Genomic DNA, 23,048 nt, shown 5'->3' on the forward strand with positions numbered 1-23,048 from the left:
AAGAAAACTCAGAGTGAGCCTAATAAGGCAAGTGTGTGTCTTTGGGAAAGGACAGGAGAGAGAATAAACTGCCCATCTCTTTGAGATTACAATCACTGATGTACTTTCACTCTAGGACTGCCATTTTTCCTTGCTTCCCCCCTCCTTTAGCTCATCGATCTTCCCTCCTCACCACCCCGATTCCAATTTAAGTATCTTTGTAGTAACATGACCTAAAGAACTGAAGAATGAACCCGAAAATGTGAAAATCTTAAATGACTTCCCAGCTCTTTATGTGTCTTATCCTCTCCGCCACCTTTTTTTGTGAAATGGTGGTAGTTACGGGTCTGTCCTTCTTAGCTCTGGCTGTTATTTTGATCATCACAGGTAATGTATGAGAATATCTTCAAAACAAAAGAGTAAATCTATGTAATTATTACTCATTTACTCATTCCTTTTTATTTCCTAAGCAGAGAGTCAAATTAATTTTTAATAATTAAAAACTAACAATTATACATACAGGGAGACAGTCATCCAAGATACTTTGGGTACTTTCTTGATAAAGGTGCAGAGATACAGCTCAGCAGTGCCATGGCCATTAAAGGATGGTTTCTTTCTACTGAGGAGCAGGGAAGATTTACCTGTTTCCTTTAGGTTTTCACCTTTGCTGTTTATTCACTGTCAGAAGGTGGTAGTATTTGAATACCTCCCTTTTCCTGCACCAACTGGGAAAAATGATAGAGGTGTTTGCTCTCGCTGCGTGTACTTATATTAGCAACCTAAAATTATCACTGGGCACTGTAAACTTGCTTAAGCTGCAAAGAATATTCAGTAAGTCAGTGTCGGAGCTCATAAAGTGTCACTATGTCTACTGCTGTTCCCATTACTTGAAATGGAAACCTGAATGTGGTTTACTTACTTAAGGATGCTGTGTGCTATGTTGATCAAACTTTTACCTTTCCTTGTTTTCCTTTTCTCTCTTCTAACTTAGCAGGATAAAAACAAAATAAGTCAGTGCTCTCCTTTTGATTATGTTAAAGATAACCAAAAAATGGTACTTAATACTATCAGGCAATTAGGTCTGTTTTATTTGTGACTAAAAGAAAACATTTTCCTGGAACTCTTCATTGTTATGGCTGAAATTGCCTTTTATTTTTTATTTGTTTAGTGTTTAAGTGTATTTACTTATTTTGAGAGAAAAAGAGAGGGCACAAGAAGGACAGAGAGAGAGAATCCCAAGCCGGGATTCTCAGCACAAAGCCTAATGTGAGACTCCAACTCACAAACAGTGGGATCACGCTCTGAGCTGAAATTGGACCCCCAACAGAATGAGCCACCCAGGTGCCCCTATATTTCCTTTACAAGGGGCACCTGGGTAGCTCAGTTAAGCATCTTGATCTCTCAGTTTGTGGGTTCCAGCCCCATGTTGGGCTCTGTGCTGACAGGACAGAGCCTGCCAGCATTCTCTGTCCTCCTCTCTCTGACCCTCCCCTGCTTACATGCACACTCACACACTCTCTCAAAATACATAAATAAGCTTAAAAAAAAAAAAAGATACATATAAAAAATAAATAATAAATTCCTTAAATAAATTTCCATAAGTTAAAATTAGCATTTTCACAAATATTAGCAGAGTCACTAAATGAAATAGTAACAACAAAACAAAATACATGATTAATGAAGTTGAATGTTTTATTAAACTATCTTCCTTCAAGGCTGTTGCTTCACCATATAAAAATAGCACCAGCAAGCACAGTATATTACAAAATTAAGATAATATTGTTCTTTATCTGACACTATACAACTAACAGACCTTTCTCCACTGCCATTTATTTCCAATGGACAGATCATTTAAGTATTTTGACCCCAATCCAGGTATAGATGTAAGCAAGTGAAAATTCCCAAAGGTTTAAGATGACATTGTTATCCTGGAATTACATAGTTTTTATAACTAATTTCTAACCACAGCTAATTTCAGGATTCTGAATAGTATAACTGGAGCCTAGCCTAAAAATCATAGGGTGTTGCAAAAAATATACATATTGTGTTTATAGGCAATCGTTAGAAAGTTAAGGGGTGTTTTCTTTCATTAACATTGTTGCAAGTAGTTTCTTTTTGCACTGGTATTGCTAAGAGTTGCCATTTTAAATCCTCTGTGCACCATTAATTTAAGACAACTATGCTAGATTAAGTTGTTTCATACTAGTTTATTTAGGGGTCCCATTTTTACTCCTCAATAGATTTTATGTATTTCTCATATGCTTCTTCACTCATCAATTCATCCAGTTCTGAAGGATTACTGAGTGTTATCTTGATCAGCCAACCTGCAACCAAAAAACAGTTATCATATTCCAAACTATCTTTTTAAAGTGTCAAAGTCAAATGTGTTCAAAATGTAAAAATTTCTGAGTGCCTCAAAATTTAGTATTCTTGACATAAATCACTCATTATTTGTTCAAGGAGAGTTATATTTTAGCCTTAACAATTCAGTTAATATCTTTGCATATCACAACTGAAAAGAATTAAAGCTGGAATAGTTTCCACCATAATGGATTAAGGACTCAACTTCACACCTGTCAGAATGGCTAAAATCAAAAACACAAAATCAAAAACACAAGGAACAGCAAGTGTTGGCAAGGATATGGAGAAAAAGAAACCCTCATGCACTGCTGGTGGGAATGCGAACTCATGCAGCCACTGTGGAATACACTATGGAGGTTCCTCAAAAAATTAAAAACAGAACCACCCTATGATTCAGTAATCACACTACTGGGTATTTATCCAAATACGAAAACACGAATTTGAAAGCATACACGCACTCCCCTAGGTTTCCTGCGGCATTATTTACAATAGCCAATTATGGAGGCAGCCCAAGTGTCCACTGATAGATGAACAGACAAACTTGTGGTATATATACAATGGATTATTACTCAGCTGTAAAAAAAAAAAAAAAAAAAAAAAAAAAAAAAAAAAAATATTGCCATTTGCAACAACATGGATGGAGATAGAGAGTATAATGCTAACTGAAATAAGTCAGAGAAAGACAAATACCGTATGACTTCATTAGCATGGAATTTAAGAAAAAAACCAACCAAAGGAAAAACACAGAGGCAAACCAAGAAACAGCCTCTTAACTATAGAGAACTGATGGTTAGCAGAGGGGAGGTAGGTGGGGGAATGGGTGAACTAGGAGCCGGGCATTAAGGAGTACATTTATCATGATGAGCACTGAGTAATGTATAGAATTGCTGAATCGCTATATTGTAGACATGAAAGTAATATATAACACGATATATTAACAGTACCGGAATTAACATTTTTTAAATGAAAAGCAAAAAACAAAAACTTTAAGTTGTCATAACCATCAACAACTAACATTGAAGGATCCAGATACGCAGACCAGGGACAGCTTTCTCTCACAGAAGAAACACTGTAACTGCTGAGGTGAATGGCAGCAGAAAGCAGTAGCTGAGTTGGAGGGGCAGGTGACAGGCAACAGAGAACTGCAAGCTAATCCTGGTTTTGCCATTTATTAGCTGTGCGACCTTAATAGATAAAAGCTTTGGAGCCTCAATTCAGGTACAAAATGGAGAAAATTGCTGCCCCCCATACTTCCCCAGGTTATTGGGAAGATGAGCGTATGAGAAAACTGGCACCTGGCACAGTGGGTGTTCCTCTGCTGCCACCCACACCACACAGGGTGACTGGGTACTTCGTGTCTGAAGAGGAAAATAAAGAGTCCCAACGGTGACACCAAGAACTCCAAAATAAGGCAGTGTTTTCAATGACAGAGATCTTAAACATAAGCTTCAATACTGAGCTAATCTGTCTTTCCCTTTTTTAAAGCAAAACATCCCTATTTACTATCCAAAAGTGCAAAAAGATGATGTTAAAATCAGCTGAAGCTTGCTTTATAAATCTAGGTTAAATGTTAACTGTAGCAATAATCCTTTGAAAAAGTTCTAGCAACAACTTACCATCTTCATAACAAGATTTGTTGACAAGTCCTGGATTTTCTGCAAGAGCTTCATTAATTTCAGTTACTTCTCCTGATAGAGGAGAATAGAGTTCACTAGCAGCTTTCACACTTTCCAAAGCACCAAACTCCTCTAAATTGAGAAAATTAAAGAAAATATCAAATATCACAAGTCAGTAAACTGAACATATAAAATATGGAGTAGTCACCTTTAATACAGGCATGATAAAACATTCTAAATATCTTTAATTAAAAATAAAACCATAGGGGTGCCTAGGCGGCTCAGCTGGTTGAGGGTCTATTGATTCTGGCCCAAGTCATGATCCCAGGGTAGCATTGAGCCCCGCATTGGGCTCCACGCTGAGTGTGGAGCCTGCTTAAGATTCTCTCTCTCCCTCTACCCCTCTCCCCAGCTCTCTCTCTAGAACAAAATAAAACCACAGATTTTTGTCATAGTCCTGTCACCTGTGAGAAGGGTATAAATATCCTCAGTAAAGTGGATCTATCTGTTTTAGACAGAGTGACAACAAATGGTGATGTATCTGAATACCAATGTATTTAATAACTTCAGTAAAAATTTTCTTTCAATTTACTATAGCTCTGAAAATGAAAATTTTAGGAGATTCCAATAATGGTGAAGTATCTTATCAGACCAGCCTTTCTGCACATAACAATTATAAACTCTGGACAAAACATAAAAAAACAATGATATGAAGGCTCTGTAGAGCGACTAAAAGAGAAGTCAGTCCTTAAAGGGGGCCCTAACTGGGTGTGATCTTGATTTGCATAATTTGTGCCGACAGCGTTGCCTCAAAGTGCACAGTGTAACTAGAACACAAACAGAAAACCAGTCTTAATTGCTTGAGGGATCAGAGGACAGAATGTGGGCCTGCCAAGGTGGCTGGAAATTGAGGGTTGAGATCCTTAAAAGAAGAGAGCCATGATGAAGAGAAAATGTCAACAGATCCCAAAATGACCCATAGACCCACACACTGGAATAAGCAGAGAGCCTAAAAGTAGCTATTATAAATATGTTATGTTATAAACATGTTCAGATCTTTTAAAAGTTCATCTTATGTTCATCATGAGGGAATACCTATAAAGAAATGGAATTTAAATGAACATTCTAGAACTGGAAAGTATAATATCTAAAATAAAATTCACTGGATGGCAATAACAGAAGGGTCAGGGAATGTGAAGAAAGAGCATCTGAAATTAACCAATTAGATTGGTTATTTCAGTCTTTTGATAAATTTTTAAAGCACTGAAAAAACAGCCTCAGTCGTGTGGGACAACATCAAGTGATCTAAAGTGAATGATAAGGATACAACATGCCCATATTTGTGGGTTATAGCTAAAATAGCGCTGGAAATTAATATCTTTGGGTTTCATTTACAAAGAACATCTTAAAACAAATGACCTGGGTTCTAAAGATACTAGAAAAACACGAACAAAAGCAGTTAATTTATGGAAAGTAGACAACACTTGAAAGAAGGAATAGTGATTTTTTTCCAATGGCTTTTAGCCTGAAGAGAGGCACCAATCTGTGCTATGTGGGGCAGCCAAAATTCTGAAAGAAAATCTCAGTCTTAATTGGCGTTAAGGAACCAGAAGACAAGTGTTTGAGGCCACCACAGCTACTGGAAAGCGAGGTGGGAAATCCAAAAGAGAGAAACTAAAAGGGAGCACCAAAAATCCTGTGTATAAACTCTGCCCAGGTCTCTGAACTATCCCTCAGCCATGCATGCACCAGGCAGACTCCCAAGTGTCCCAGCTGAGGCCAGAAGAATTAAACTTCTATTTTAGCTGCTATCCACCACAAGGGAGACAGCATTTTACCATATGGGTAGAAAATACTTAGTAAGAAGTCAGAAAAATTAGAGCAAATTAAATCTAAGTTGAAGGAAGAAAACAAAGATAGGAGCATGAAACGGACTGTAGAGAAAATTAACCATGAAAATTTGCTTCTTTCAAGATTAATACAATTGATAAATAGCTACCAAGAATGATCAAGGGAAAAAAAACAACACAAATCACTACAAATATGAAGGAACAAAACAGGGGTTCTTAACTGTAGATCCTGCAGAAATAAAAGGATAACAAATGAAAAATGAGCATTTTTACACTGAATTTCACAACAAGAAATGGAAAAACTCCCCCCAAAACATAATAAAACCAAAGTAAGACGATGTAGAAAATATGAATAGCCTTATATCTATTTTTTTTTTCAACGTTTTTTTTTTTTTTTTGGGACAGAGAGAGAGACAGAGCATGAACGGGGGAGGGGCAGAGAGAGAGGGAGGCACAGAATCGGAAACAGGCTCCAGGCTCCGAGCCATCAGCCCAGAGCCTGATGCGGGGCTCGAACTCACGGACCGCGAGATCGTGACCTGGCTGAAGTCGGACGCTTAACCGACTGCGCCACCCAGGCGCCCCTATTTTTTTTTTTTTAATGTTTATTGTTTTGAGAGAGAGAGACAGAGAACACAAGTGGGGGAGGGACAGAGAGAGAGGGAGTCACAGAATCTGAAGCAGGCTTCATCCAGGCTCTGAGCTGTCAGCACAGAGCCCGATGTGGGGCTCGAACCACTAGCCACCCACTCACACCATGAGATGATGACCTGAGCTGAAGTGGAAGCTTAACTGACTGAGCTACTCAGACGCCCCTGAACAGCTTTATACCTGTTAAAGAAATTACATTACATGTCAAAAACCTTCCAACAATGAAATCATCTGACTCACGGTTCACTGGTTAATTCTATCATTTAAAGAATAATACCAATCTTGCAAATTCTTTCAGAAAAAGATAGGTGGTGAGAACATTTCCAAACTTAGTCCAAACAATATAACTAATTCCAAAATTTGACAAAGCCATTATAAAAGACCAGTATCTCTCATGAATATTAATATGAAAATTATTAATTAGCAAATCAAATCCAGTAGTGTATTTTTAAAAGACAATTTTTGCATCATGTCTACCAGGAATGCAAGGCTAATTAAACACTTAAAAATAAATCAATCTTGGGGTGCCAAAGTGGCTTAGTCAGTTGAACATCTGATTCTGACTCAGGGTCTTGGGATCAAGCCCTGCATCTGGGTCCAGGTTGAACATGGAGCCCACTTAAGATTCTCTCTCCCTCCCTCTGACCCTCTCCCCTGCTTTCGTGCTCCCTCTTTCTAAAATAACAAATCTTATTAATCACATTAACAGAATAAAGGAGAAACCCCTATGATCACGTGAATAGATGGATAAAACAAATGACAAAATTCAACATCCATAAATGATAAAAACTCTCAGCAAACTAGATAGAAAGGAACCTCCTCATCTAATAATGGGCATCCATCAGAAACCCCACAGTAAACTATCATGCCTAATGATGCAGTCTTCAATGCATTCTCCCAAGATTAGGAACAAGGCCAAGGCAATGATGTCTACCTTACCACTTCTATTCAACATTACACTGAGGGCTTGGTCTAGTGCAATAAGGCAAGGGAAAGAAATAAAATGCATGAAGATTGAAAATAAGAAATAAAGCTATTTACAGATTACATTGTTTACATAGAAGATCCAAAGGAATCTACAAAACTATAAGAACAGTGAATTTAATAAGGCCTGAAAATGAAAGCAAAAACTATTGTGAAGTTTCAAGAAAAAAACACACGGAGAGTACCTTTGCAAACTTGATACATGCCAGAGTTGCTCAAACTTTCTTGGTTCCCAGTGCCCTAAGTATCTGAGTAACTTACTTTTCATTTTTAACTACAACTATTTAGTGATATGTGGCTGCTGCATGCTATACAAGTTCGCCACCACAGAATCAGCCTGAACACAACCACTGCCTTATTTGATGATCCTTGCTTATTTTCATGCAGTATTTGCTTCAAAGACACATTACCCAAGGTAACACAGTGAGATCTAATATTGGAACTGTTAATTCCATTGAGCTATCAGTTGTGTGGTGTCCAAGAGAGGTCAAAAACTTTAAATGTCCCACAGCACCCCCATGGCACTAGGGTGTATAAGATGGGAACTATGGAAACAGACAAAGATTTCTTAGAGAAGATACAATGTTCTATATATAAATATTATAACTTGAACTTGTTAAAAATTAAAAGCTTAAAAAAAAAAACCACAAGAAAATTAAAAGGCAAAATCACAAAATATGACAAAATACTCACAAAAAATAGCCCCGAAAAAGGATTTGAATCTAGAATATATAGAACCCAAATAAATTTGATAAAGGCTTGACTAGAGACTAAACAACAACAACAAAAAAACGTGAGTGGCAAAAAGCACGTGGAAGGGTGTTCAACAGTAATTTGTCATTAGGGAAAGATAAGTTAAAACCACAGTGAGATGTGCAGTGCCTACAAACTCTCATACTGCTAGTGAGAATGTCAAATGGTACAACCACTTTATAAGAAACTGCCAGTTTCCCAAAGTTAAACATATACTTACTACGTGTAAGCCAGAAATTCCACTTCTACATATACTTACCCAAGAGAAATGAAGACATCTACAAAAAAGACTTATACAAAAAGTTTATAGTAGCTTTATTTCTAACAGCCAAAAACTGGAAATAATACAAACATCCATCAACAAGGGAAAGATTAAAGTGTTACACAATGGTACACTATTCAACAAAATATGAACAGTAGGTCACAATATAAATAAATCTCAAAATCATGATACTGGACAAAAGAAGCCAGACATAAACTGTGGTTCCTTTTGAATGAAGTTAAATAGACAACACTAATCTATGGTGATAAATCAGAGAAGAGGTTGTCTTGAGAAGGGGTTTAATGGGCAAGGTTTATAAAGTGTTTGTCAAAACTCATGGAATTGTACATACATCGTGCGTTTTCACTGTATGTAAATTGTGCATTAATTTTATAAGCACCTTTAGCAGAAAGTTTAAAGAGAGCATTCATTAGTTTAGGGATACTTATGTTAATTGAAGTTTTTTCAGCACAGAAAGCAAGGTCATGCTGCTCACTTGCTGGGAAGAGATATTTGGAAACAGGATCTCCTGCTTGAGAGCAGCAGAGTGGATCACAGTAAATAAAACAGCATAAAAGAAAATAACAACTGCTCTCTGTATAGAATGAAGAAAAATGGACAAAGATTATCAATCACAAGGGTCTTATTATGATATCGGAAAAGGTTCCTACGAAGACCTTCAAAAAGAGGGATAGGACTACTGAGAGCCAGGAAGCAGAAAAAGTTCAAGCAAGATAAATAATGAGGAAAGTTTCAGCAGAAAAACTTATGGCCAATACTGTCAAAGATATTTAGAAAAACAGATACTTAAATTCTGTAGGGCTGTCTTCTGTATGTCACAGAGCCCATGAATAATGTACCTGGTTCTACTAACATTATCAAGCACTCATCTTATGTTAAACATTATGCTTAATTTCACCTTAATCTTTAAACAACTGTGAGGTAGCTATTATTATTATTATCATCCCAACTTAAAGATGAGACTCAAATTAATTTCACCAAAATTACACAGCTGATACATTGTGGGGTCAGGATTTAGAATGAGGTTCTGATTCCTGAGCCCACTCTTTCCTGATATTCTTTACTGCCTCTAAAGAAAAACAGATTTTATCTTCTCATCCTACTTTTGGATCTGGCCATTTGAGAAAGTGATGCTTGAAGATTTTGCTGCCATTTTGTGACCTCTGACACAAAGAGGCAGAAACAGTAGGAAAAGAAGTCATGTCCTTGATGAACCTTCACTGTGCCAATAAGCCAATCCTGTATCCACCTATCTCCAGACCTCTTGAAGGAGATATAATAAACCTCAACTGTTAAATCTACTTTTAGATGAGTTTTCTGTTACTTGAGTAAAAAGCACTCTAACTGACCCTAGGCGCAAACAAGTTACTATTCAAGGTAAAGAAAACTTAAGGCATGAATCATATACCAAGATGAGAAAAATACCTTGCTTGTTCAATTTTGTCCCAACTTCAGGCAGACTACAGTAAACAACATCTCCCAAAGCTTCCTAAAACAAACAAAACAATAACCTTTAAGAAATCAAATTAAACCTCCTAGTGAATAGAAACAAGCCAAACACCAATACTCTATCATTCAGATAGGGCATATTTTACACTTGAGGGGCTGCATTCTTTGGTTTTTCTCACAACTTTAAAAATGCAGAACTGTTTTTAGCTCAGGACCTGCAAAAAAACAGGCCACCAGTTAGACTGGCCCACAGGCAGCAGTGACTCCGGTCACAACCTCCACCCCCCCCCCCCCCCCCATATACTAGAGCTCCTCCGAGAAGAAACACACCTTGTGCTTTTTCACCTTTGCAGTTTTGCTTAGGCCATCTCCCCTCCTGTATTTGCTGAAATCCTACCTACTGATCTGCAAATCATAGTCCTCAAGCCTTGTACTCCATGAAGACCTTGACTCTGTTTGTTAAGAAGTGAGCTCCCCATCAGGTCAGTGAGTTACAACCGTGCACTATTCATGCCATCCATCTTGCGATGCTTTGTACGTTGTCTTCCATGTAGGAGATTCCCCTCATAAACTCCAGGAGGGGAAGACGACACTTGTACAGTATTGTAAATAGCACGCTGCTGTACCGGGCCTCAGTAGGTACACAGAAATGCCAGTGAAGATACAGCTGCCATTGATTCTCAGTGCCCCCTTTCCCCTTTCAGCCCCACCCTACACACAGACCCAGTGGAAAAATCATGGACTCATGCTGTTATTTGCCTTCTCATTTTCTTCTGCATAATTTCTCAACAAGGGATCAGTGGGAGATTAAGAGAAAAAGATTGGCTAAATAAAGGGTTCCGCCTTGGTCCAATCTGTGCCAATTTAGGTTTTCCTTCTGGAGCGTGTATTCACATGGATCATGGATCGTGGGTGCTCCACAGGATCTACAAAACACTGTCAACACTCTAGCCTTTTACTTGCTCTTACTCTCTCCTTAACGACCCCAAATGGAACAAACATCTCTTTCCTGAATAAGGTGTGTTTACTTTTAAGTGTCAACCTTTCAATAATCTCTTAAAACACTATATACTGCCCTAACTAAATTACATTTTTACTTGCTTCACCTATGATTGATGCTCTTGAAAGAACTCAAAATACTAAGGGGCAGAATAAACAATTTTTAAAGGTAGAGACAATCCAAATTAGGCAAGCGCAGACTGTTTTCAATATTTCAAGACAATCCAGTACCTGTGCAAAATTGCTGATTCCCACTGTTCCAATACCATTTTCTGTTGTTATCCATTCATGTTTGTCTGTGAATTTACGCACTAAAACAGAAGACCAGTATTTCAGAAAAGCAGTGGCACCACTTGTTAAAAAGCACTTTTCATATCAATGCTGTCTAAAGGCAAGACTTTCCCAGTATTTGTGTTTGACTTACTGACCCTGCCTTTCAATACACTGCCCAGGAAAAACCAGATCTTGTGAAGACAGAACATCTTCTCAACAATAGGATCATTTAGACGACTGTGGCTCGATGTGAACACCTGGTGCATCTTTTGGAGATTTGATTATTCCAACATTAGTCTAAATCACACATATAAACTATTTTGGGGCACATTTCAAAGTATACTTATCTATTAGTGATCTGTGTTACAGAATGTAGTCTGTTCCTCTATAGACAGATGTGGGTGAGGGAACATAAATGCTTATAATACTTATAAATGCTCATAAATGACTTAACCTAAAAAAAAAAAAAAAAATGCCTCTTTGGGTAGAGTTGACCTAAGAGGACTTCACTGCAACTTGGTTATAAAGGGGAATCTTACAGGAATGAAAACGACTTGGATCAAATTATATAACTTGACTAAGTTCTTAAGATTTCATTTTAATTGAAATAACCTTGTCCTTGAAGAAAGTGGCTACTGTCATTTAAAGAAACAAAAATTTTTTAAAGCATATGCTATCTTCTTAAATATATATATCATATTCTGAGGCCAAGCATTTTTCCAAAAATAATGCATCAGAAGCTAATGGGAAAATGGTTCACTACCTCAAATACTGTTCTAGAGTAAGCCTTGCTGGTTCACTCTTCCCCCTTACCCAAAAGATAGTTGTGCTTAAATTGCTTTAATGTCACAGCTCTGAAATGCAGCAGAATGTAACTACTACTTTCTTTTTCCCCTAATCATGAAAAAACTTCAATTTCATATTCTTCACTGGAAGAAGTCGGAATCTGTCACAAAGGAACTTGCTTTGCTTCATTCCACTTCAAGTAGTTAACTGCTTCAGGTCAATCTGATCTCTCCATGTAAAGTTCATACTTGGTGCTCTGCCTGCCACTCTCTCCCGGCACTGCTTTTTCCGGACTACTTCAAGTTTAGAACCTCCTTCCTGCCAGGAGCCTTTCTAGCCCTCCAAGCTTGGATTCGGGGGCCATCCAACTTACTCCCACAACGCTGCACCAGTCTCCCTGAGTCCTGACCATACAAGCACAGAGCACCTGAGGAGCTACGCATCCAGCCCCTTTGTCAGTTCTCCCCAGGAAGGAGACTAAGTACAAAGCAAGCAAAAGCATGGTGTATCCCACTTTCACTTGTATTCCCAGTTCTAAACACCGTGCTTGGCAAACAGCACTCAGAACTTGAGGGAGTAAAATAACTTTTTAGTTTAGTTTATTAAGTAAAGGAGATTTTGAACAAAATATCTACGTAGGTGTTTGGCTACAACACTCACTTCTCCCGGTTACAGCTGTAGAACTGGCTGATTACAATACCAATTATGAGCAGTTCAAATCCAAATACACCTTTTTAAAGTAAGGGCTGGACAACAAATGTGACTTCTCTGAGACAACTGTCTTGATTTGGGCCTTGCCATCTTGCCTAATTGTAAAGATAATCTTAGGAGTAAGGCTGCCCTCACTCAGTTTAGCAATTGAGCGACCCCAGGTTTAGAGGAGAGGCAGCATTAGTAAGGTAAATGCATGAACGTCCACTTAACTTAAAAGTCCCTAAGACATTTTAGTAGACCAAGCTGTTGAGGCTAAAGACCAGAGTTAGTTTAATTCTCCTTTAACCCTTGGCCCAAAAGGGAAAAAGTGGACAAATTAGGTAATTACTTTCTTACTGAGCATTTAAAAACATCGTTTTGGGCCTCAAAATGACGTGTTTTCAGTAATTTATGTGTTTGCATGTTCTTCCTTTCAAAGTCACTATGTGGGGTGCCTTGCTGACTCAGTCAGTAGAGCATGACTCTTGATCTCAGGGTCACGAATTCAAGCCACACATTGAGCATGGAGACTCCCCCCCCCCCAAAAAAAAAAGTCCCTTCTAATTCCCTAGCCAGATAACCTATATTAATATTGGCCAATTATTTTTTATTATTTGATCCTATAATATTTCATAACAAGTAACATTTACCAAGGACTTACTATTTGTCAGGCTACTTGTACAGAGAGGTTACATTTCATTTCATTTCAGCCTCCCAACAACTTTGTGTGGTAGGCATTATCATTTCCACTTTTCTAATAAGAGACTCAGAAGTTAAGTGACTGCCCCAGATCACATAGCTAATAAGAGGTAGAATCAAAATTGGAACTTGGGTCTTGGTTTTAAAAACCTTGGTGTTCAACCAGATCATGGGTGTTGATATTCTGGACAATATTTAACTAGATGTAACAGTGAATAACCAAAAAAACAGACTTTAAATTCAATTCTTATCTGAGATATGCTTTCCTCTTGTATGCAAATCGGTAATTATTGATATGTGTCACCAACAGAACTAAAGGAATATATTAGCAACGAGAGAGTAGCAGCTTTATGTTTCAGAGTGGAATAAATAAATGTTTTCAATTCTTCCAGTTCCAAACAGGTTTCTGAAACAGTCAATGAGACAAGAGCCATCACAGACCTATTCACCCTAAAGTAAGAAGCCTCAGTTCTTGGAGGTGCAGTTAGTGTCTCAAGCATTTGCGCAGGCAGTAAGAAACGTTTTCTGCAGCGATAATTGCCCTAAAATATAAAGTATCAGAGATGACCAAGATATTTGTGGGCAGGGCTCCTGGTTATTTCAGTTTCAAGTCCGTGTGAGGCCTCATTTCTGTCCCAACACATCCACGATTCAATAGACTTGAGCAGAATGTATGAGTCCAAAAGACTATCTCACTGTTTTTGGGAAATGGCCAAATCTTCAAAGATATGCTCGCTTTTGCTGGTAAAAATCTAGCTCCCGTGCTTTAATTTCACTAAGTGCTCTTGCTTTAATTTGACTTCAGAGTTCTCAGTGATAGCCCACATAGCAAACTAAAGCCCACTATGTCTCCACTTTTAGGGCCCACGATACACACATATGCAAGATAACCTAAGATCGCGAAGGAGCCAAGCGACGCTTGCCCGGTTCTCCAGCAGCGAGCGGTCGTGCGTGTGTGCCAGGCTTCCTCCTCCTGGCTCCCCAGCCCGCAGGACAAAGGCTGCGGTGTCGGCCACGCCACTTAGGGAGGCAGCAGTGGCCACGCAACCGGAGATCCCAGCAGTAGAAAGCGTGGGCAGTGGTCACCTCGCTAGACCCGGGTGGTCAGCACAGGAGAGTCGAGGTAAGCATTGACGTGGGGACGGAGACGCCCAGCCCATTCCCCCGAAGCGTCCGGGATCACCCCACGTGCCCGCCCGCGCTTACCAGACAGCAGAGCGGAGCCCGTACGCAACGTCCGGACGGCGCCCGCCCTCAGCCCCCAGGGCCGCGGCAGGCAAGGCGCGGCGGGCGCGGAGGCGGCGCGCAGGCTGCAGGCCGCAGACCGCATGCTCCGCACCGCTCGTAGCGCCATGTTCGCAAAGGTGCGGGGTCGCGGTGCAACGTCTCGGGAACCCCGGCCGAAGGGGGCGGGGCGGGGCGGGGGGCGCCCCGGACTGGAGCGAGCCGGAGCGAGCCGGCTGGTCTGAGGGGCGGGGGCGGGGCCCGGGTGTGGAGGGGCGGGACCTGGTAGGGCAGCGCGCGGGGGCGGGGACTCCAGGCGGGGAGCGACCTCGGATAGGGCGACGCTAGAGAGGGGCGGAGGGCCTGCGGTAGGGGGCTGAGGGTCAGGGGCGGGGCCTACTGCAGCAGGCCGAGCCCTACCGGGCGGCGCCGCGGGTCGCTGGCGGGGTTGGGGGGGAACGGGCGGAGCCTAGTTCCCGGGAGTCAATTTCCCGCAGTGAAAGTGCAAGGTCAGCAGCTCCAGCTTTGCTAACCTGGGGGACCCGCCCAGGCAGTGAGAAGGGTTCCGGCAGAGGTGGCTTCGCAGGGCGGGCATTCTCGTGCCATTGGGTCTCTGAGGTCCTGGGAAAGATAGAGTGTCCCCATTCCCGTTAAGTATGCTCCCGTGCTTCTACAGAGGATCAAGGTTACCCAGATCGGGACTCATAGCCAGGTCTAAACAGAATCATTCTCAAAGGAGACTGTCGTTGGGTATTGGCCCAGGTAGCTCTGACACATAGTTTCTGTTTGACTTTGAGAAATACTGGAAACAATCCAGGAGCCCACTTTATTACTTTACCGATCCCAAGAGGCCTGGGTACCCCCATGCAAGGGACAGACAGAAGCTCCTAGAGAAGCAAAGACTTGTCCAAGGGTCGGGAGTGTCTCCTTGGTGGAGACTGGATGGGAGCCAGTTAGCTAATGGAGGAGCAATCAAAGGGCAAAGTGGAAACCCAGCATGGTCAGTTCCTTGCTTAAGTAGCCAGCCCTGGGACCAAAGCCTTTCCAGAAAAACAGAAGTCCTGTCCCCATCCAAGGAGACAGAAAATAATTAAGTTCTGGGAAAGACTTCACCGTCAACACAAATTTTATGGCGTGGGCAGGAATCAGTGAAGAAACAGTGGAGTGAAAAACACCTCAAGCTCCACATCATTATTACAGATTGTCATCATCACATATTCCTTATTCTACACACCTTAAAGCGTGTGTGTATGTGAGTGCGTGAAGGGATGTTTGGGAGACTTCCATGTTGTTGCACTGAGCTTCCACCCCACTTACAAAATGGGCATTGTTAGCACATCTGTGCAGTGCTTGCAAGGGCTGTCATGCTCCAGTTTCCTTTTCCTTGCCATATGCCTGGGACTGTGCAAACATTACCTTTTTAATCCTCTCCAAACCCCTTTCTGATACGTATTACTTTCGTTGCATAGATGAGGAACGGGAGGCTCGGAAAAGTTAATTGACTTGCCCGGGAGTGGAATGGGGAAGGCATGTCAAGCTTTAGCAGCTGCTAGGTGGCAGTAGCAGGACTTGACCTCTAGTTGGGCTCACGGTCAACTGCTTGTAAGGTCTGCCACTTGCCTCCCTTTGGGATGCTGACTGGCTCACAGTGGTCTACTCCAGACTGCAGATCTTGGCTAGCTTCTCATATCAATACTCTGTTTTTATTGTTGTTTTGTTATAAGCCAATATAGCACAATGCAAACCATGCCCTAAAATATTTATTCCCAGCTCTACTGATGTATTTGGTGCGAAGAACAAGGTCACATGTCAGTCTGTGACCTGTATCACATGCCCTTCCACCAAAACAATAGGCAGTGTGTCATTTTTTAAAATCTAATAAGTATTGAGGCTAATCACAAATTATTTTTTTTCCTAATTGATAATCATTGTAACATCCATGGCTTGAGATTTAAAACGTCATCCCACTGCACGTTTGGTACAACCACCTGAGAATTGCCTGTGATCTTTTCTCTCAAGTGTGTCAGAAGGGGTCCACTCATCTCTTTAAGCATTTTTTCCTCTCATAGCAATACAGTTGAAGGAGTTGCCAGTTTGATATTTACAGTCAGAAAAGGAGTGGAGACTAGATGAATAACTTACAACTTCTCCAGATCTTAGAGCTTTTCATATTTAAAACAAATAGACTGGAGTGCCTGGATGGCTAAGTCGGTTAAGCATCTGACTCTTCATTTTTAGCTCAGGTTATGGTCTCCCATTTCAGGAAATTGAGCCCTATGTCGAGCTCTGTGCTGACAAAAGCCTGTTTGGGATTCTCTCTCCCTCTCTCTCTCTAAAAAAATAAACATTTTAAAAATAGATAGATAGAGGGGCGCCTGGGTGGCTTGTCGGTTAAGCATCCGACTTCAGCTCAGGTCATGATCTCACGGTCTGTGAGTTCGAGCCCCGCGTCGGGCTCTGTGCTGACAGCTCAGAGCCTGGAGCCTGTTTCAGATTCTGTGTCTCCCTCTCTCTCTGCCCCTCCCCTATTCATGCTCTGTCTCTCTCTGTCTCAAAAATAAATAAAAACGTTAAAAAAATTAAAAAATATATTAAAAAAAATAGATAAGTAAATAAATAAAACAGACTGTGTATCTGGGTAGGTTTCTGTACCAGTGTATTGGGGACTGTGTGTATACCATGCTATGGGTTGTCTGATGAGCATCCCTGCACATTTAGCTCACGTTCATGCGTGACACAATAAACAATGGATGATGGGCTTTCGGTTGGATAGAAGATGATGAAATCCCCAAGGTTTTGTGTATGTTGCATGTTATGTGGCTCCTTGTGAACGATCCTTTTTTTATATTCAGGGTAAGATCCTGATTCAACTGTCCTAAAAAGACATTTAAGCTCTCATCCAGATACACTTGATCTTAGCCAAAAGGCGGAGAAGCGATAAGCTCTCATCCAGATAGAAGCCAGTAGTTCAGCTCCAGGGTTGATGAAGTCAGTCATCAAGCACTCATGTTCCTCTCATCGTTCTGCTCTGCTGTCTTTGGATTGTTCCCCATGGTGTCAGAGTAGCTGCACAAGTTCCTGGAGTGTTGCTCAGGCCAGACCATGTCTAGCAGCATAAGATGCCATCTCTTTGTGTCTTTTTATTGGCAAGTAGGCCTTTCCTGGAAGTGTCCTAGAGACTTCAGTTTTCATTGGCTGGAACTGGGTCGTGTGACTACCCCAAATCCTTCATTGTCAAGGGAAATGGATTAGTATCCAAATCAGGATTTACATTGATGTGGCTACAGGGGCACTTTCCCATGAGTCTCCTGGGAAAGGAGTATATGGCTACTTGATCAAAGTTGGGTTCTGATAGCAAAGAGGAAAGCATGGAATGGATTTGGGGCAGGCAACCTAGAGGAGGTATGTGTGTGTGTGTTGGGGGCAGGAGATGAGTGAGCTAGAGAGGATATGTGAGGTGCACTCCCCTGCACGGGGGAGGGGAAACGTGCCCTTATCCACACAGACACCTAAACACCTTTTATTGTCTAGATCTGTGGTTCTCAGAATTTAGGGCATGGTTAGCAAGTCTGACTGCACATTGGAATCACCTGGAGAGGCTTTAAAATTATTGATGCCTGGGGGCACCTGCGTGGCTCAGTCAGTTAAGCATCTGACTCTTTTTTTTTTTAATGTTTGTTTATTTATTTATTTATTTATTTATTTTATTTTTTTAACGTTTATTTATTTTTGAGACAGAGAGAGACAGAGCATGAACGGGGGAGGGGCAGAGAGAGGGAGACACAGAATCTGAAACAGGCTCCAGGCTCCGAGCCATCAGCCCAGAGCCCGACGCGGGGCTCGAGCTCATGGACCGCGAGATCGTGACCTGAGCTGAAGTCGGACGCTTAACTGACTGAGCCACCCAGGTGCCCCAATGTTTATTTATTTTTGAGAGAGAGAGAGAGAGAGACAGAGACAGAGACAGAGTGAGAGTATAGGGGAAAGGAAGAGAGAGAGGGAGACCCAGAATCTGAAGCAGGCTCCTAGCTGTCAGCACAGAGCCCAACGCGGGGCTTGAACTCAGAAACTGAGAGACTAGCCAACTGAGCCACCCAGGTTCCCCAAACATCTGACTCTTAATCTCAACTCAGATCTTAATCTTGGGGTCTTGAGTTAAAGCCCTGTGTTGGACTCCACACTAGGCATGGAGCCTACTTTAAAAACAAAACACAACAACAACAACAACTTTGATGCCTAGGTCCTAGGTCAAAGATTCTGAGATTCTGATGTTTGGGATGAAGTCTGGGGCATGCAGCCAGGCTTGAGAACTACTGATGTAGATTACCAGTTCCCAAAGTATCACCTAAGGAACACTAGCCCTGACTGGGGTGCTTCAAAACTGGATGCCTTGGTCAAAAAGTTTTGGGAATCATTGCACACTTGAGCTTGCGTGCTCGCCTCATTCCATGAGACTCACAATGCATATTTAGCATGTTAAAAACTTTCACAGTTCCCATGCTAAAGAACTTGTGTAACATTTATAATCTAGTGTTTGTCATATTTATTTGATTCAGAAACATTTCTGGGGGAATGACACCTATTATGTTGAATTTTGTCCCCTAAAGAAATAATGTTGAAGGCCTAACCCCTACTAATCAAAATGTGATCAAATTTGGAAATAGGGGTGTTGCAGATATGATTAGTTAAGATGGGGTAATAATGGAGTAGGATGGGCCCTTAATTCATTAGGACCAGAGAGGTGCTTGAGTGGCTCAGCAGGTTAAGTGTCTGACTTTGGCTCGGGTCATGATTTCTCCGTACAAGAGTTCGAGCCCTGCATCGGGCTCTGTGCTGATAGCTAGGAGCCTGGAGCCTGCTTCAGATTCTGTGTCTCCTTCTCTCTCTGTCCCTCCTCCACTCACACTCTCTTTCTCTCTCAAAAATAAATGAACATTAACAAAAACTAAGTAGGACTAGAGATCTTATAAGAAGAAGAAAAGAAACACAGGGACAGACACACAGGGAGAAGGCCATGTGATAACATAGATAGAAATTAGAATGATCCATCTACAAGCCAAGGAATACCAAAGGACTCTAGAAGTTAGAAGAAAAGACTGTTCTCCAGAGTCTTTAGAGGGAGCCTGGCCCCATTGACACTTTGATTTGGGGCTTCTATCCTTTGGGATGGAGACCATAAATTTCAATTGGTTTAAGCTACCCAGTTTATGCTACTCTGTTCCTCTCGAGAGGAAGAGAGAGAGAGAGGGAGAGCGATGGCCATTAACACCTCTTGGACACAATTTGAGAAACCCTGAAATAGAATCATTCAGAAGCAATCCCCGACCAACCAAGAAGATGAAATAGTCCGTAGAGGTCATTTTTTCCCCCAAACTCCAGACAGTGTTTGTTTTATTTCTAGGAGGAAATACATTTGAACAGTCTATGACAATAGTGGCAATTGAATGTACTTAAGCGTATATTTTTCTTATTTTTTTTACTTGCCAGGCTTGGTGACTTTTCTGTGGACACAGAAAAACATTGGCCTGGAGAGACTGTAGAATCACTGGGAAGCATAGGCCCAAGGCTCTGGCCTTCCCCCTCTATAGATGTTCGTGTGTGGATGAAGAGCTTAAAGCTTGGGTGCAGCTGACACAGGTACAGGGAGGCCGGACCTCTGACAGCAACTCGGGCTGTTCCCTGCCACTGCCAGGGTCCTCTCTTTTACATTTAATGCCCAGGAAACCGAGTATTTTCGCCAGCAACAAATCGGCAATCTCTCCTTCCTCCGACAGCTGTAGAGGGAAAAAGAACCATACGACATACATAGAACCATTCTCTTTGGGGGGTTTCTTCCTTCCTAAGGGGAAACCATGGTTTTGTTGTTCAACTTGGTCTCTGCCAAAGTCACTGCACTGTGTAGAGTCAGTTTTCTGTTGGGATTCCCCTTCTTCTGGGAATCCCAGGGGTGTGTGCTCCCACCTCTACCCTGATGTTTCTTCTTCCCCTGTGATGAGAATGACAGTATTCCCTCTACCACCCCCAATAGGGGCTGTTAGGAATGTATGTACAAAGACCCTCATGCGTTGCTGCTGGGAACGTGAATCGGTGCATCTGCTTTGGGAAATAGCTTGCCGTCTTCTCAAAATTTAAACTTGTTACCATATGACTTGTTGAAACAAATGTCTGGGCCCAAGATGGAGCTGCTCCAGCCTGGGGTGCCATGTCAGCAGACTGAAGCTTAGAGAACTTTTGTGTCCCTGTAAATGCTTCCCTTTATCAGAATGCAGTATATCAGGTTAGCCAACCTCCAAACACCAAGCCACCTCTGAGCCCTATACTTCTTTTCTTTTCCATCTCGCCACAAACAAGATTGACTGTGTGGCCCCAGTCAGTCAGATATATTTTCATTTTTCTCTTCCTTGTTCTTTATTCTTTTATCCTATAAAAGCTTCCTGCCTTCCACCCCATTTGTACTTCTCTGAATAGAGACTGTCCACTTCATGGAGTGTTAAGGTTTGTATCACCTAACTTGTCTGCCTTAATAACTTTTTAAAAGGTTTCAGCCTTGGCTGTATACTAAAATCACCTGAGAAGATTTCAGAAATACATGTGCTTGGCTCATTCACCCAAGGATTCTGTGTGTATTGGTCTCAATGCAGCAGCAGGCATCCCAAAAGCCCCCGCGTGATTCTAATGTACACTCAGGGCTGAGCATCACTGGGGTCATGAACTCAGTGCCACCTTGGGAATCAGGAGACCCGATTCTAGTCTGCCCTTCATTTGTTTGTATTCTTGAGGAAGGTATTTCCTCCTTCTGGACCTATTTCCCATCCCATGAAATGAGGGCTTTGAGCTACAGAGGTCTCTCACGTCCCCCTCATGTCTAGTGCTGCTCAGTCACTTCCTAATTCAGGGTCAATGACTGTTGAAGAATAAGCCAAAGGGACTCACCTGATCATATTTTTGCTCCTCATTGAAGGCCACCAGGATGACAGAGATGAATAGATTCAGCACCACAAATGTCATGAAAATGATGCAGGACCCAATCAGGAAGGAGCCAAGCACTGGGCTGTAGTCCAGGACCTGTCAGGAAGAAAGCCAAGAGTCACCCCCAGAAGTCCTGCGTCCTAGTAGCCACTTCCCCATAGCCATCTTCAGTGGGAAAACTGGTTCTCAGACTAGGCAGAGCCTGGAACCAGGAAGGATCCCTTTTGTCTGGCAGCTGAGAGCACGGGCATTGCTCTCAAGAGCTGCCAAGAGACGGGGTGCCCGGATGGCTCAGTTGGTTAAGCAGCTGACTGTGGCTCATGATCATGATCTCACAGTTCGTGAGTTTGAGCCCTGAACCTGGCTCTGCACTGACAGTGCAGATTCTCGATTCTCTTCCTCTCCCTCTCCCTTTCTCTGCCCCTCCCCTGCTCTCTCTCTTTCTCTCTCTCTCTGTCTCTCTCTTTCTCTAAGTAAACAGAACAAAACAAAACAAGCTGCCAGGAAAAGAAAAAGATAGCACCCCCTACTCCCTACTGCCGCCATTTCCAAATATAAGGCACCATTTCTGGCCAGGGCTGGGAGCATTCCCTTCTAGAGACCTCCCAGCCCAGTCCTCTCCTAAGTACTCAGTGCATGATGTTCTCCTGTAAGCAGGGGTTCCCAGGGCAAACTATGGGCCCTAGTATGGGGCTGTCTGCCTAGAGGAAGGGGACTGTTTATTTGTCCAAAGTTGCCTTGTGCTTGCCAGGCCATGGACCCAAGGGGTGCATCCATTCAGGGAGAGACATTTGAGGAGGGTGCTTTTTCTCATTTTCATAAAGGCTTGGTGTAGATGGCCGTGTCCATGTTCCCCCGACCCCACCCCATTACCTCTTCATAGTTAAAGATTCCTAGCTGAAGGCTGATCATTGTTTCTGCTGCATCAAAGAGGGTTTTGTAGGAACGGAGTTTCCAACCAAATATTAAGTTTGACTGTAATGGAAAGAGTCCTCATGAACAGGAAAAGAAACCAAGTGACCTCCCCACCCCCCACCCCCAAAGCCTGTTGTTTGACAGAGTCTCTGTTCTGGGTCAGCCTTATCCTTGGCCCCGCAAAACCGTACCTATGGGGGCTTGCAAGTGAGTGTGTGTGTACCTACCCAGTTCTGTAAGGAATGCGTATCCCCTTCTGGGGCTCAGCACCACCCCCTAGGCCCCTACTGTGTTCACTCAGATGGCTGCAGTTCACTCAGGTGACTCAGTGATGAAACTGGGCTCTCTGAGGCCCCAGCCTCTTTGCTTTGGGGGAGTTGGGTTGGATGACAACAGGCTTCTGCCTGGGCAGGGCGTCCCCTATACTTCCTCCTCACCACAGCACGCTTCCCTCCAAAGATTGCCGCTTTTATGTCAGGGAGGCCCAGCACTCCCTTTGCTCTGAATTGGTGACTTCTCATCTCCGGACACGGCCAGTGTCCCTGTAGCTCCTATACTGCAGAT

At 42.1% G+C, this 23,048-nt stretch overlaps 2 protein-coding genes across 2 annotated transcripts in view; one reads left to right on the top strand and one right to left on the bottom strand.

Moving 5' to 3' along the window:
• Positions 1-1,650: 1,650 nt before the first annotated feature.
• Positions 1,651-14,845, bottom strand: GCSH (glycine cleavage system protein H). The gene is made up of 5 exons (XM_007082893.2): positions 14,583-14,845; positions 11,157-11,236; positions 9,903-9,966; positions 3,957-4,088; positions 1,651-2,303 (listed from the first exon to the last, which is right to left on the bottom strand). Exons 1-5 carry the CDS (start codon positions 14,728-14,730, stop codon positions 2,206-2,208), a joined length of 522 nt encoding a protein of 173 aa, XP_007082955.2. The 5' UTR covers positions 14,731-14,845; the 3' UTR covers positions 1,651-2,205.
• BCO1 (beta-carotene oxygenase 1) overlaps positions 14,446-23,048 on the top strand; it is a 156,900-nt gene continuing 148,297 nt past the window's right edge. Inside the window, exon 1 of the mRNA XM_042969286.1 lies at positions 14,446-14,499. The gene's annotated coding sequence lies outside the window, so the exon portion shown is untranslated. The remainder of the gene's footprint in view (positions 14,500-23,048) is intronic.

The sequence above is a fragment of the Panthera tigris genome, chromosome E2, assembly GCF_018350195.1.
Source record: "Panthera tigris isolate Pti1 chromosome E2, P.tigris_Pti1_mat1.1, whole genome shotgun sequence".
NCBI lineage: Eukaryota > Metazoa > Chordata > Mammalia > Carnivora > Felidae > Panthera > Panthera tigris.